We start from the raw sequence: 15,909 nt of genomic DNA, 5'->3' as shown, positions 1-15,909 counted from the left end.
TGTTTCCTCTTCATTTATTGCTCTCATGTTAAATGATGACAAAATGGATTTTTTTGGCCGGGAGCTATCAAATGAATTTAAATATGTTCACATAATTACGGAAGGCTAAAATGCGTTAGTTTCAGATATTATTTCCACCTTTCTGACAGACAAGCATTAATCGCCTTGCAGAACAATGAAGTTATTTTTGCCAGTTTGCTAAAGAGATTTAGCTTTTATTAATCTTTTCTGCTGAGGCAGTCAATTTATTTGAAACGAAGTGTTTAATTTCACACTATTGGCTAGTTTCAACTGTTCGCTGCATTTCAAGTGCACGTATGGCATTATGCCATAATAAAGAACCAAACATGAGATAATACAGTACTGGTACTCCAAGAAAATTTAAATACAAATGTGCATTTTAAACCGAATTATGCATTCTATTATGGTTCACGAAATTCCGACGCTCTTGATGTATCCTCTGATGTCTTGTTTCTTTTATGACATAATGTAAGATCTTTTAATGTTTTATATGTACGAACATATGGGCTTCCTGCGTCATCGTAGCTGCGCAAGCGCAGTGACGCCTGTTATCTCGCTGCTGAAACGAACCTATTTCTTAAAGTCGCAGGAAAATATTGGGAATGGTGGTTTGAAAAGCGTTACATTCAAGGCAAATTTCGTTTTACGCAAGATGTACTATGTGCGAGAATGTACGATGAATTTCTTAAATCACAAAGCGTTTGACTCTTTCAAAATCAACAATCAACTCTTTGAGGACGACCATTTAGAAGAATTTCAAGCCCAGAAGATAACACTGTTATTAAAAATTTTGCTGGCACATTTGTGTGATGTATCTCATAGTGTAACAAGCGCAAAAAAGATCTAACGTTATATGTGGAAGCTTTACTTCTCTTCCAGCTTATTAATCTTAGAGACCAATATTATATGTGAATGCTATGTATATTAATTTAAACCATTAACTTTTCTAATTTGTATGTTCGCACTACTTAAGAGTGTTCTTGCTATTGATTGACTACATCACATGCCTTATGCTGTCATCAGCTGGCGAGATCACGTGACATGAGCTATGACTGGCTTACAAAAGCGCTTTGCAATCTCGATTTGAATGCTTTGGAAAGTGACACGCAGTGTTTGGTGGAATTCAAATTTATACCTTCGTAATACGAAAATATGCAGCGTACATGTTGCTACACATCAAAGGTCTTTCAAAACATGTTTTTCCACCGAGTTTCGTTTTCTAAAGTGCTGCGAAATTCTGCATTAGTATATAAAACCATAAACATTCAAAGGATTGATGAGCTTTACGGTGCCGAGGAAGAGTATACTGTTACATAACACGGAAAAAGTTTATTTTCACCCGAGAGAAAGTGTGTTTTTAACTGGGAAATCCGGAAAAAATCCAGGAATTTTTTTTCTTTGTCCACGTATACACCCTGATAACATAGGTAGTAGGTGGGTCAGTGAAAAATAGACAGGTCAGAAAATGAAAGATGTAGAAAACTGAAATGGAGTGAAGAAAGGAGTGGTTACTGTTGATAAACGGTGAGACAGAAGCAATTAACTTAAATGAACACCAGGTGGGTTGCGAGAACCAAGGACATGTTACAGCGCTAGTTCTCACCTGCGGAGTTCTGAGAAACTGGTGTCTGGGGGAAGGACCCATATGGCCCATGTGGTGAAACAGGCCCTGAGGTCATGACTGTCATGTTGTACAGCATGCTATGCAACAGGATATTGTGTGTTGTCTGTAACTCTGCCTATGGCCATTCATCCTGTCTGATAACTGGATGGTAGTCATGCTAATATAAAAGGCTGAACAGTGTTGACGTAACCTCTGGTATATGACGTATCGTTTCACAGGTGGCTCGCCCCATGATAGTATATGTTTTGCCAGTTACAGGACTGGAACAGCTGGTGGTAGGAGGTTGCATAGGGCAAGTCTTGCACTGGGGATTGTCACATGGGTAGGAGCCATAGGATAGGGAGATGGGTGCAGAAGGACCATAGTGTCTGACAAGGATATGTGGGGTTTGGGAGGGTGACAAAAAGCTATTTTACATGTGATGGGCAAACTCTGAGGCAGAATAGATCTCATTTCAAGGCATCATTTTAGGAAGTCGTGGCCTTGTCGAAGTAGCTGATTGATACATTCAAGACCAGGATAATACTGGGTGACAAGTGGTGTGCTCAGAAGTTGTTTTTTGTAGGGATCAGCTGTACCAACATTGGATGTGATGGCCAGGGAAATCTGTTTTTGAACTAGGATATTGGGATTATTACGTCCATTGAAAGCCGAAATGAGATTGCTGTAAAGAGTCTGATTCTGAACAAATACGTTTGCCCCAAATGCCAAGGTTATTTGGGATGGAATGTTTGACATGGGAAGAATGGAAACTATCAAAATGTAAGTACTGTTGTTTTTTTAGTAGGTATGATATGGACAGAAGTGTGTAGCTGGCCTTTGTTGAGGATGAGATAAACACCAACAAAAGTGGCATGAGATTCGGAAAAGGACCATGTGGCATTTAATCGGGAGAAGGCATTTAGAGATTCCAGGAATTTTAACAGTTCAGCCTCACCATGAATCCATACGGCAAAGATGTCATCAATGTATCTAAACCAAACTAGGAGTTGAAGAATTATGGATCCCAGGAAAGCCCCCTCCAAGCAACCCATGAGAAGGTTGGCTTAGGAAGAAGCCATCCTGGTTCCCATGGTCGTACCCCTGATCTGTATGTGTGTCTCCCCTTCAAGGGTGAAGTAATTGTTGGTAGGTATAAAGTTGATTAAGGTGAGCAAGAAGGATGCCATAGGCTTGGAATCAGGTGGGAGTTAACTGAAGAAATGTTCATCAGCAGACCGACCACGTATGTGGGGGATGTTGGTATAGAGGGAGACGGCACCAATGATGACAAGTAAGGTGTCTGGTGGGAGTGGGACGGGCGCAGATTTCAGACAGTCTAGGAAATGGTTGGTATCGTTAATATAGGAGGAAAGTATTTGTACTATGGGTTGCAGGTGTTGATCAACTAAGGCAGATACATGTATTGTGGGTGCTCTGAAGCCAGCAACTATAGGATGACCAGGATGGTTGGATTTGTGGATGTTACTCCTGTCAAACATGTACCACAGTAGTAGATCCTTTGCTGGGAGGATAATGATGGAGTCATCAGTTTGTAGGAATGTAGAGCCTGTGTTCTGCAGAGGACAGGTTAGGGTCATGTTTCAGGGACCTGAGAAAAGGTTGTGAAGCAATGCTGGATGTGATGAATTCTCTGAAGGCTTGTAAGGGATGATTCTTAGTTAGTGGTGGTGGATCAAGCTGGGATTGTGGTCACTGAAAGGTTAAAGGCAGGGTTCGATTTCAGGTTTGCTGTTGGAAAGGTTTTGGGATTGGGTTACACAGTGATACAGGCAACACACAATATCGTGTTGCAGAGCATGCTGTACAACATGACAGTCATGACCTCGGTGCCATCTGGATTCTTTCCCCAGACTCCAGTTTCTCAGAACTCTGCTTGTGGGAATTAGCACTAAAACATGTCCTTGGTTCTTGCCACCTATCTGGCCGTAATTGATGTTACTTCCTTCTATCTCAGCATTTATTCACAGAAACTACTCCTTTCTTCACTCCATTTCAGTTTTCTACATCCTTCATTTTCTTTGTCTATTTTTCACTGTCCCCCCTTCCACCTCCATTACATACAGTGCACTTAGCTTTTCACTCTTTATTAACACGTGCACGATGTTTTAGTAATAATCTGTCTTGCATATTACCCTGTCTTCCACCTTTAAGCTCTCAGGTTTTCAAATCTTGTCTGGTGCAGTCCCCAACAGTGTCTTTCCTTCTCATCCTGTCGTGTAAGTCTCCCCTGACGTGAGGTTCGGGGTTACTTCTAAACTGTATCTCTTTTCTTAAACCTATCCAGTCCTTTTCCTTCACCCCTCTTCCTTCCCCTTCAACTGTTCTTCCGGGAGGAGGTGCAGCTATTGGCCCTGAAAACTTGTGAAAGATGAATCCTTTCATGTGTGTGTTCCCCTTCCGCCACTTGGTGAGTAAATTTTTTTCTGTTCTTTACATTATAGTATCAATAATTGATTGTTTTTGAATTTATATATACAGATATTTGGATATCAATACAGTTCGTAAGTTAATTTCAGGTGTACAAAATTCAAAAGTTGGAGGGTGGGATGAGAGTGATGAATTTGTTCATCATGGTAGTTTACATTCATGCAGTTATATACTGGTATCTCAAACTGCGGTGGTGTGACAGTTCGGGGTGCAATTTGTGTTTGATTTCTGTGAACAGCCCAAGGAAATTATTTAAAAAATGTTTATTGTCCAGCTCCATCTGTTCATTTGGATTGTGTTGAGTTGAGGTGAGGGTGTGAATATACATTTCTGGCTCCTCTAAGAGGTCCATTTTCTTACCTTTGTGACTGGTGTGTAATAACTGTAAGTTGTCATTAATGTCAGAAACTGTCCATATTGGCTCGTGTGGGTGGCTATTTTGGATGTATTTAAAGTTTTTGTTCTAAAGGTGCCCATGTGTACTCGATATCTTATACTGAAGCTTCTGCTGGCCTGTCCAAGATAAAAGCTGGGGCAGTTGTCACAAATAATCATGTAAACTCCTGATTTTTCTAGACGTAGGCTGGTGGTTTTGGTGCCATTGATAATGTTATGTTGCCCAATGTTGTTAGTACGGAAACGTACTTGAACTCCTGTCATTCAGAAAAGATTGGCGGTTTGATGAGTTTGCGCCCAGGAAGGGAATGCGCGCAAATCATTCCTTTTCTGCTGTTGGTTGTGAATTATCTGCAAGTGATTTACTATCTTTAATTTTATTGTTGGGTGGTCAATTATTTGGTGGCTTATAGCCATCATTTTTAGCTACAGTTTTGATAATATTGATATCATTTCTCCATGGCAAATGAACTGAGGGGAATTTTATTTATGCAGTTTAACATGGATCTGAAATAGCCCATTTTTTACTGGGCAGGGTGACACGAAGAATTATTTATAATTATGTCTGTGGTGGTTGGTTGTATATGAATTTCAAAGGTATACTTTTGATTCAGTCTTTTTATTCTAAGATCAAGGAAATTGATACCCTTTTCCGTCTGATGCTCAACAGTGAATTTCATGTTGTGTGCGTGTTACTCATGCCATTTGCAAAGGATTCGGTTTCATCTACTGTACCATTGAACAAGGTGATTTAAATGGGCATTGGCCCTGAAGAATATTTTTTTCCCCAAATGGTTAATTTGTCAGCTAAAAGTCCTGCAAGACCCAATTCCCATTGGTAGGCCATTTGGCTGCATATAGACTAGATTTTCCTGAATGAGAAGTACTTACATGCTAGAACTAATTGCAACGTCTGTATGAGTTTGTATATCTCCGCCTTACAAAGCTGTTTGTTTTTTTATTAAGTTACACTTAATTATATCAATAGTTCCATGGACAGGTATATTTCTGTACAGTTTCTTTCTTTCCTTTTTTTTTAAAAAAAAGAAAGAAGAATATTATATTAAACTAGACAAGTAAACAATGATGTTCTTGTTTACATTTTTTTCGTAGCAAATTTATGTGACACAAAACAGAAGATCAAAGTGAAATGTGGCATTTATTGTGTGCTACTGTTAGATATCAGTTGGAGCAAAGGGAGATACACAGCCTAACACTGCATTCGTATGAGGTGTCATTTCAGCCAGCCTTCTCTGTGAAAATTTTTATTTCAGTGAAAAACACTGTTGACTCCGTAGAAGAGAACAGCAAACCTTTATATATACGTTACATGCATAAACTTCGTTACAGTGGATTGACTGTAAATTATCTGCCCAATACTTGCCTTGAAGAGACAAAATTTTTAGTTCTGCCAATAGACACGTATTAAAATGAGTGGCACAATCCTAGCCTTTCAGAACTTCCTTGGGGAGGAAAGATTTGTGTGTTGGGAGGTTCAAAAGCAAGGCATGTCACTTGGGCTTCAGTATGAGAGAAATCTGCTCCTATGAGCTTTTAGTGCTGTAGACAGTCCTTTCATGTTCTTTACTTCTGTCTCAATCAGACCAGTATTAGCTTCAGCTATTCCTTCTGGTAAGTGTACACTTTATTACAAAATAAGAGAGGTTTACTTATTGTAAATATGACACACAGACTTGCAGGCAGGCACTACGAAGAGACTGTTACACATTCAGCTTTGTTCCAAAGCCTTCTTTGGAAAGTTAAAAACACATACGCACAGAAGCAAGCACACCTCACGCACATGACTGCTTATCTGTGGCTGCTACAGAGTGGAGACAAGTCATGTGTGCCACTGTGATCTTTAGCCTCATCTTTTCCACAATGCACTTCAAAAATTCATATTTATTCTATCCTGGTGTCAGTTAAGATACAAAACTTCATACTGTATTTTTTTCATTTATTGACCACAAACTTGGGAGAAATTTAACTTTATAAAGTATTCAGACACTTGCTGGCAACTCTGTTTTGCCTCTGTGTTGTCATTCAGGTCAGACATGGATAATACAGGTATAAACTTCTCCCTTGGCGAAGTACTGGAGTAAAAGTTGCAACTGACACCAGGCTCAGTATTCCAATGACTCTTCACATCCGGTCTGTTATGTATTACCATATACAGCTCTGTAGTAAGGATGTTTCTTTCTTTTGTTTCCTGCTGTATCTTTTTTAACCCTAGAACTAGGCAGAAGATTAGTCTCAGAACTCAGGTTAGCAAATTTCTGCCTTGCATAACAATTCCTCTGTTCGTTCTAACAACCCTACCACAACAAAGGTCAAAAATTAATTATGATTGTTGTGTTGCTCACGCTGCTAAATATTGCATTTTTGGGCAACAACAAAGTTATATTATGTGGCAGGAGTCATTACAGCACAGTTAATAAAGTCATTTCATGAAATAATGGATAAACTAGGCACTCATCTTTTCGTGTTTCCCATGCTGGTCTCGTTGTGAACTCATGGCTCAGTTGTCGAAAATCTAGGTAGTGATGATTCCAAGCTCGGATGCAAAGAGGCCTAGGTGTTATTCTGCGATATTCAAAAGTTTTATAGATGTGTTTCATAAACCATTCTTGAAGATTAAACTTTCGCAAGTTAAGACAATGGTGATGAAAAAAAAATAATCAGCACTCTGAATTTAAGTTACACTTCTTTTTTATTACTTTTGTTGCACCATCACATCAAAATATAAAACATACTTGAAAATATCTTCCTCACTGTTAAAGTTCACATTTCATAAACTGACTACAATTTGCGTCTTATCAACATGACGACCAAGACTTGACTCTCTAATAACCGCTTACGCGCCCAAAAATCAGGGTTACAAGTACTTTCAAAGATCATATTGACAAAAGAAAGAATACACGTGAGAATAATATCATTGCAATATAAACATATCGATGTATCAAAGTACCTCTACATTAATGAAATCAAATCTGAATGTTGTTACAGAAATATGTTAACTATTTTACAGAAACACAGTAGAATATTGCTGGTATCAAGAGGTTGAGGTGAGGTGCCATAATGGTTACGTAATTCAAGTACCATTACATCCTTCATGGCTGTTATTAGTGGAATGTGAAAGAAATTTTTAAAAAATGTAAATATTCACTTGATATGTAGAGTCCTCCGTTCTGTTTTAATTCATTAGGATTTGTGTAGACAGTTCTCAGGAATTTCATCAACATCTATTCGGTCACCATCTAAATCACAGCCACTCTTATCTTACGTTTTTCCCTACTTTAGATAAGTGGACATATAAAATATAAAGCACATTCTGATCCATTTCATGATGTACCAGCTGGAGAAACATTCACAACAACATAACCTGTGAAAATATGTTAAGCATGTGCAGCAATCACACATCAAACAAATTTAGAATTATCAAACTTTTCATATGATTTGTAACATGACATAGTTATCAGTGTCCAAATACTTGCCAAGGGATTTTAATTTTTCTTCAAATGTTTCTTCTCTCCACTGTACATTTTGAAATCAAAATCATCCCAAAAGCACACAAAATGTTGGGGACAAGAGAACACTCATGTAAGGGGTAATGTCTGTGATGTAATAGTTAAAAAAATGCTTTATTAATAATTAATTTTTATTTCACAGAAAAACTCCTTAAGTTGTGTGATGTAATATTACACACACCGCTTTCCCATTTGCCACAATCGCTGTAGCTTTACATCAGCCACATGCTAGCAAGGATAGCTGTCTGCTTCTTGAGAACAGTGTGATTGTGTGTCTTCACCCAGTAAGTGTGGAGAATAGTTTGGTTAATATGTGACAAGATTTCTTGCCTTCACATACATTAATTTGTTACTGTATTGTGTATTATTTACTTAACCAGGAAGTATGGTAAGAGACTGGAGAGTGTCACAGTTGTGAAGCACAGTTACAGCAAAGGCCTCTATGTAAAAACACTAATTTTTTTTTGTCTCCACTTTGAAACATGACAATGTGTCCTTGATTTAGCAAAATAATAAAATATTTTATTTCTCTGTTCCCAGAATGTTTTACCAGACAACAAGGATGGTACACGTAAGAAACGTCGGTGTGTGCTTGCGAAGAAACCTGTTTATGGTTTCACAGATGATGATGATGATGATGATCCAGAAGAATGGGAGGAAATTGTGTATGTATATCTATTGGAAGTGTGTATTAGTTTGTTGCATGTCTGAATAAAAAACAAAATTTATACTGCAACTATTATAAACTTGTAACAAGTCATTTTCATGTGGGGTCAGTGTATGATCTTGAATGCTAAATTTGTTTATTTTATTCTTGACATATCCTCTTAAACATGCTTAATAGTGAATGGTGAGGAATAAATCTTGCACCACTGTTAACTTTCTTTCTTTCTTTCTTTCTTTCTTTCTTGTTTGCTTTGTGAATGATGTAGAGGAATGGCTCCTAACCATTTTGGGTACTGGATGTAGAGTAACAAACGAATTCTGTGAAAATTGTGACCAGTTAGTTTATAATGTTTTCAAACTCTTTCTCATTCCATTAGCCAGTTTTCAAGCCACTGTAACTCGTTAGTTTACAGGAACTTCCTATTGTGTTCCTTGTGCAGCCAATTACTGGGTTTGTGGTGCTGGTGAAAACAGTGGGTGTCACGTGGATTCTACTGACACAATGCACAAGATTAAAATATACTGTATTTGGTTACCTACATCTAATGTGATCCAGGATGCTGATGGCTTTTTAAAACATTGACTGCCACACAAGTTAGAAATAACTCTTGGAAAATTTTCTCTCTGGATCACATGAAATAATACATATTTTCTTTTCAAGCTCTGTTGTGCCATGGCAACTCGCAGCAGCACGCTGTGTTAACAGCGGATGATGTCCCCAGTAATAAATCATTTTCATGGTTTACAGTTTTCAAGGACTGAAAATAACTTCGGCAACACCTGTATGTGTAGAGCTTTGTGGGGGAAAAAAAATTCTACACAAAAACATGCTCCACAATTCATACATTTCCAAGCAGTTTATTTTCATTTCTTGATAGCTTGCTCTCATCCACATCCACACTTAATTTGTTTATAATACACTTTACACGTGTGTCTGGGTGCTCCAATGTTCACAGGTGTGTGATATCCAAGCAATGTGATGGCTTTGGTAAGATGTGTCATGTTTATCTGCATCTTCTGTGTAGGGCAATTCTAAACTTACTTACTTCTTCAAATTTAGTGACTGAAATTTTCTTTTTGTTGATGTATCCCTAAACCACATGTTACCAGCACTGACCCTGTCATCAGTTCACTTACTAGCTTCCTGTATAATTTCAGACTCTGCCTTAGATGATGGGAGAACGACTTCATCTGGTCAGAGAGATCTATAAATGATTTTGATTATAATCGGTTATCTTTGTGGGTTTGCTTTCTTTGTGTCCCTCTTCTTCACCAACATGAACAGTGCTTACTAGGAAACTGTACAAACCTCTGCTTACCAATTTGAGTCTTGTTAACAGGAGGGGCGTGACTAGGACTTCAGCGTTTGTAAAAAGGAAGATATGAATCTCACCTATTTCCAAGAAAATAGTTGGAAATTTTACACGTTCTTGTATACTTTGTATAATCACTTGTATTCATGGAGCTCACAGCTGAGCGAATAAGGGCTTTGTTTTAAAAGGGTGATGTCTTTAGGTTGAGCCCCTTGCAGGCATTTATTTATTTTCTTATTTATTTGGTTCCCACAATTCTTATTTAAGATTAATTATGACTGTGCAGATAGTCAATATTTCAGGTTTCATATTTATTTTGATAATCCTTATTGTGAAACGAGGAGAATGAGATAGGCCACTGGCAGGTAGCATTTGCAGTCTGTGGGTTCCATGCCAAATTAATTATGTTCATAGACAGTTCATCCATTCCAGTAATTGAGAATCTCGATGATTTTTGCCTGTAATTGACATTGAGACAAGCAAGATTTCAGTCTTGGGTACTGCAAGACTTCAGAGAATATTTTGACTTGGAGTGTGAATTTGGTTAACAGATGTCAAAAGAAATATTTTTTCGTGTGATACAGTTAAAGATCAACAAATTTCTGGTGTGTGTGTGTGTGTGTGTGTGTGTGTGTGTGTGTGTGTGTGTGTGTGTGTGTGTGAGAGAGAGAGAGAGAGAGAGAGAGAGAGAGAGAGATCAGTTCACTCATTTCATTTATATTAGTGTATCTACAGGGTTGCCATAGGTTCTGGAAATCAGGGGAATTCTGGACTATCAGGGACTGAGCTCAGAGACTGTAGACGCAGCTGCTGAAGATGGCAGTTGTGTGTCTGAGTGATTGTGTGGATGTGTGTGCTCTCATTTTCTGACAAAATCTATGGCTGAAAATTTAGTTGTGAGAGTGTGATTGTCTTTTTCTACATGCCTGTCAGTGGCTCAGCAATCATCTTTACGTGAGTTGCTACCTGTCCTCATTATTATTGATTCGGAGAGTATTCGAACAAGTTATCTGTTGCATGGATTGATCACTGTGGTCTCATTTCATCAACATGCTGTCTGTGGCTCTTGAATAGCTGGCCACACGAGTGGATTTCCGCGGCAGGCCAAAACCGCAGGGTGTTTCTGTGGGTATCTGTAATATATCGGGCCTGCCGATTGGATCTAGTGTCACCGATTTCTGCCTGCAGGCTGTGTCTGTTTGTGTGTGGTGTAATGCAGCAGATTTTCATGGTTTATCCAAGGACCCAGGACTTGGTGCTCTTCAGCAGGCCAGAGGCCATGACCGATGGATTTCAGAAATTGCGACCCTCACACCACAAGTACATTGCACAGTGGCGTTTTATAGACTTTCATATGTTCTAGTACATTTTGGCACTTCAAAAGTAGTTTATATGCTAGAAAGTATGCATGATAAGAAGAAGAAAATTGTGTCGCTGGTGGTTCGCACTCTATGTACTTGTATACTTCTCAAAAGAAAAATCACACAATACTTGTAAAATAATAAATATAACATAATGGGTAATAACTGACAATAATGAACATGGTAGAACCAACATTTTATTGGCAATCACCTACAGTGTTGGTTTACACAGTTCTTCCCCACCTTGTACACATCTTTCAAGAGGCCCACTTTGTTCTATGGTTATTTCTGAAATCACAGAAGGTATTTTAAATCTGTCTTGCGACTCCAAGGAAATGCATATTTTTGTCACCAAATGTGTTTTATTTTATTGAAATTAAATATCAGTGGTCTTACTGAAACACACATACCATTTGGTTTGCTTTATCGATCTAAAAGTAGTTCATTACAAAAGATATTGATGTTAGTACTTAAGATTTTTCCTCACATCAGGAAATACCATCTGCTTACAGTTTTTTTTAATTTTTTTTTTTTTTAAATATAGATATTTTCTTGTCAGCACTATTGTTTCTCGTACCATAGCTGCAAAGACAGATTGTCAACTTACATATTAACTTACCCTTGAGATTGGGGAAACTTGTGGCAACTGTGATCTACCTTTGTGACAATTAGGGAGCACTGCACGAATCACAATCATACTGATCACAGAAACAAGCAAGAGACTAATTATTACAACACACAGCACTTGTAATGAAAGCCGAATTTTTGGATGTACGTGGTTTTTTCAATGTGTGTTTTGCAAAACAATTCATTCATTAACGTTTCTCAATCATAACAATATTATTCTATTGTTTGTTTCTTGATCATAACACAATTTCGTGGCATTCACGTTTATCTATTATAACTACATGGGAATGGAAAATAACAGCAGAGAGGTACGTTCCAAAGACCTCACACTTTCTCGCTTGGCTGTAAAATCCTTCAATAGTTGCAACCATACAAAATATATAAACATGCCTAAAATTTTCCTAGTTGTATTCTACACACCCAGTTAAAGGAATCAAATCGGTGAGGGGAAGTTCTTATTGTCCCCTTTTTAGCGTCAAACACGTCCCACTTACCTTTCCATGTTAGTGTTACGACTACTGTCGTACTTGTCTTGGTGTGTGTTTCTTTTTCTTCAGCTTTGCCTGTCCTGAGGATTGAGTTTTCTATTTTATCTAAATATGTTGATTTTCAAGAAGCTGGTGAGCTAGATGGACACTTGTGTAAAAACTTTGTGTATAAAATGCTTTCCTCATTCAGTAAAACCCTCATCTGGCTTATAACAACAGAAATTAGAAAACACTGGGCTTGGCGTCCTTTCCACAGTACGCATTGATTCCAGGTGTAGTCACCTTTTATTCAAAGTTAAAGTAATTTTATTCCAGATTTATGGCGCATATTCTTTATATACTGAAAAAAGCTTAGTCATCCTCGAGATGGCATAAGTGTTTCACCACTGCAAATTTCTTTATCTGCCACTGTGACACTTTGAGATCTCTGAAGTAATTTCTCAATGAATGGTTGAATTTTGAACAAATGATCTGCAGGGCAGTGATTATTACTGGAAAAATGCCATATATGTAACAGCAGCTCTAAATGATTTGGTGACACAGTATTTTATATTGTTTCCGTAGAGAGAATTTTTCGGCCAATAATTGTGTAAAATTATTTAATAGGATGCATAAAGAAAATCTACTTGTCAAGCAGTGGCAGAACACACACATAAGACTGTTTGATTGGCAAGCTTTCAGAGCCAGTGGCTCCTTCTTGAGGCAGAAGGGTTGAAGGGGAAGGAAGAAGGGTAAAGGAAAAGGGGTGGATCCAGGACTATGGGCCAGGGGAGACTTACTGTACTTCCCCCTTCGCAACCCGTATGGTAAGATTCACGTGACCTGCGGTTCTGGGTGACTTTCCTGAAATCTACCCCTTTTCTTAGACCTCAGCATTTCTTTTCCTTCACCCTTCCTCCTTTCCTTTCAACCCTTCTGCCAGAAGGAGCCACTGGCTCTGAAAGCTTGCCAATCACAGCAGTCTTTATGTGTGTTTCCAAAAAATCTTTTAGTTTAATCTTAGTATCATCGTTCCATTTGTTCAGTTGAGAATTGAGTGACTGAATGATTTTGTAAGACTTCTTTTGCATATAATTTTGCTTCGTGCGTCACATTCTAAAATATTGTTAAGTTACGAAATATTTGAGACTATTCAGTGGTGTTTCGTTTTTAAGATTTAATGCAACAGAAGCATTTACACTAGAATTGGTATAAACAAAACATTTTTTCCATTTTTGAACATAACTGACAGTCTGATTAGAAATTTTCATCTCGAGGTCTTCCTGATATTGCACTTACTTCATTAGAATCTGAAACAGCTGCTTCAGTTGTTAATACTGTAAAAGTTTATTGTTGTAGCTTGGCTCATTGACTGAATGTGGGTATAAAACTTTCCTTCCTACTGTTGTCGGTGGTAGAATATCATCTTCCAAACTTTGTTTCTCTTGGAGACTAAACTAGTAAACGAGTAAACACTAAGTAATAATGCAGTATCTTCAGTAAGTCATGTCCACAACTTCATCTAAAAGCTTCTGCACCCCACCGATGAGTACCAATCCAAAATTATTAGCCACATAGTAAATGATTCCCCCGGCACACTTTGGCACCATGTAAGTTACAAATAACTCTCCCAAAAAACCTGAAATATAAGGTACCAACTAAACTATATTTCCAACTTATTTATACATAAATAATTTGATACAAAAAAGCAGAAAAAAATTGAAATGGTCTCAGGGGTGGGTAACCCAAGTGTGCCATCACAGTCAGTGTCAAAAGTATCCCTTAGATACTAACTTGGAAACAGCAGTTACTGGTTGCACGTACAGTATAGAACATAAGTTATGTGCTAGGATTAACTTCACTGCATCACAATTTTTGACAAATGGGGGTTCCTAGTTATTTGGTTTATTGCACTGTATTGTTTTAGCCATCTTTTTAAACCAATAATGTAGCTCCATGCCAAGTGGTCTAGAGGTTCCCACACAACTATCACGGATTTTAATGAAATTTTGTAAAACATTTGCACGTTCCCAATAAACGCTGGTAAAGAATCATGATCACTAATTCAATACTAACAGAGATATAGTCATTCGGTTGACCCAGTAGTGCACCTACCAACGGTGCACCTGTGAATTTTCGGTAACTTTCAGATATAATATCTTCAGAATAATTTCTTGAAAGAAACAAAACTAGGCCATCTGGTACAATGTTTAAGCAAACTAATAAGAAAGAGTTCCTGAGCAATTTTCACATAGATAATTTGAAGCAGAGTTGACCGAAAAATAGACGCTCCGAGAAAATGTGAAGATAGTTTTTTATATCTCCAGAAGTAATTGTGGGATAAACCTGAAACTTTGCACCTAATAACTTACCAATACAAGGACTTAGAATATAAAATTTCATCTCCTACTGCTTTTCAATAGCTTACTAATTGAGAGAAAAGTTGATGATTTTTCTAAAAACACAAAATGGCTACCTTTGGCCTACTTCCACAAAACAGTCTCCCCAAACTCTTTTAAATAGTTTTTGTGCAAAAGACCATGCTCTAAACCACCAAAAACGTGTATTTGGTTTTGTAGTGCCAGCAAATAAGGCCCTAAGAAAAGGACTCTGTGGAGGTGCATTCAAAATTGGATCCTATGTCGCTCGTGACATATTTAATTATGTTCTACAATTGTTGAGTAATCTCTATGGAAGATAATATCAAAAGTCCTGATGACTACGAATTGAGATGAAGTCCGAATAACTCAAAATACTTCAAAAAAGAGGTCTCGTATCATGGGTCATTGTGACATATTTCAGTCTGTTTCTCTGCTATAACTACAGAAGCAGATTGGTCATAAAATTCACAGTTTAAATGTGCATTACTATGACAGTGGAGACCATGGTAGTAAAATTGTTGCATAACAGCTACAGCAAACATCGTATAAATAGCCTTCAGGTTTTACATCATTGTTAAGCCCATATTACATGATGCACCTAAACTGTACACCTATGCACCAGTGCCCCAAAAGTGCATACCTGCAACTACAGACTGGTTCGCTTCTGACCTATTACACCATCCACACGGGATACACCTAGCGCGCATGTGCAGCAGCAGATGATACGGGCAAAAAGAAAATAGAACTGTCTGATGTCTTGTAAAGTCGTCCTTTCTACCATGCGCTACTCTAGGGCGACTGTATGATATACTGGAACATCAAATGTTCAAATTATTTCTATGACCTCAAGGTTCCTATTTCATAAGAAATTGTGTTTTACCATTATTTATTAAGTAATTGTTTTTCTCTTATGTGGGTTAGTACTGTTCTGAATTACAGACTCAACAGTTCTATATTGCAACACTTGGTTACACAGTTACATGTATATCGAAATTTACATTTATACAGCATATTGCACATGGAGGATCCACTTGTTTTTGGAGCTATTGCCCTGTCAGTGACAGTAAATCTTTGAATTAGGGCAGAATGGTGACGA

The 15,909-nt window shown here is 37.8% G+C and overlaps 1 protein-coding gene across 1 annotated transcript in view; it reads left to right on the top strand.

The window, feature by feature from the left end:
- The window catches only part of LOC126416795 (lymphoid-specific helicase-like), a gene marked incomplete in the record, with an annotated part of 155,008 nt that overhangs the window by 90,545 nt on the left and 48,554 nt on the right, over positions 1 to 15,909 (top strand). The window contains 1 exon segment of the mRNA XM_050084665.1: positions 8,539 to 8,663. Within this exon segment, the coding sequence (XP_049940622.1) occupies positions 8,539 to 8,663 (125 nt within the window).

The sequence above is a fragment of the Schistocerca serialis genome, chromosome 8 (assembly GCF_023864345.2).
Source record: "Schistocerca serialis cubense isolate TAMUIC-IGC-003099 chromosome 8, iqSchSeri2.2, whole genome shotgun sequence".
In the NCBI taxonomy this organism is placed as follows: Eukaryota; Metazoa; Arthropoda; class Insecta; order Orthoptera; family Acrididae; genus Schistocerca; species Schistocerca serialis.
This window is presented reverse-complemented; position numbering and strand designations above follow the sequence as displayed.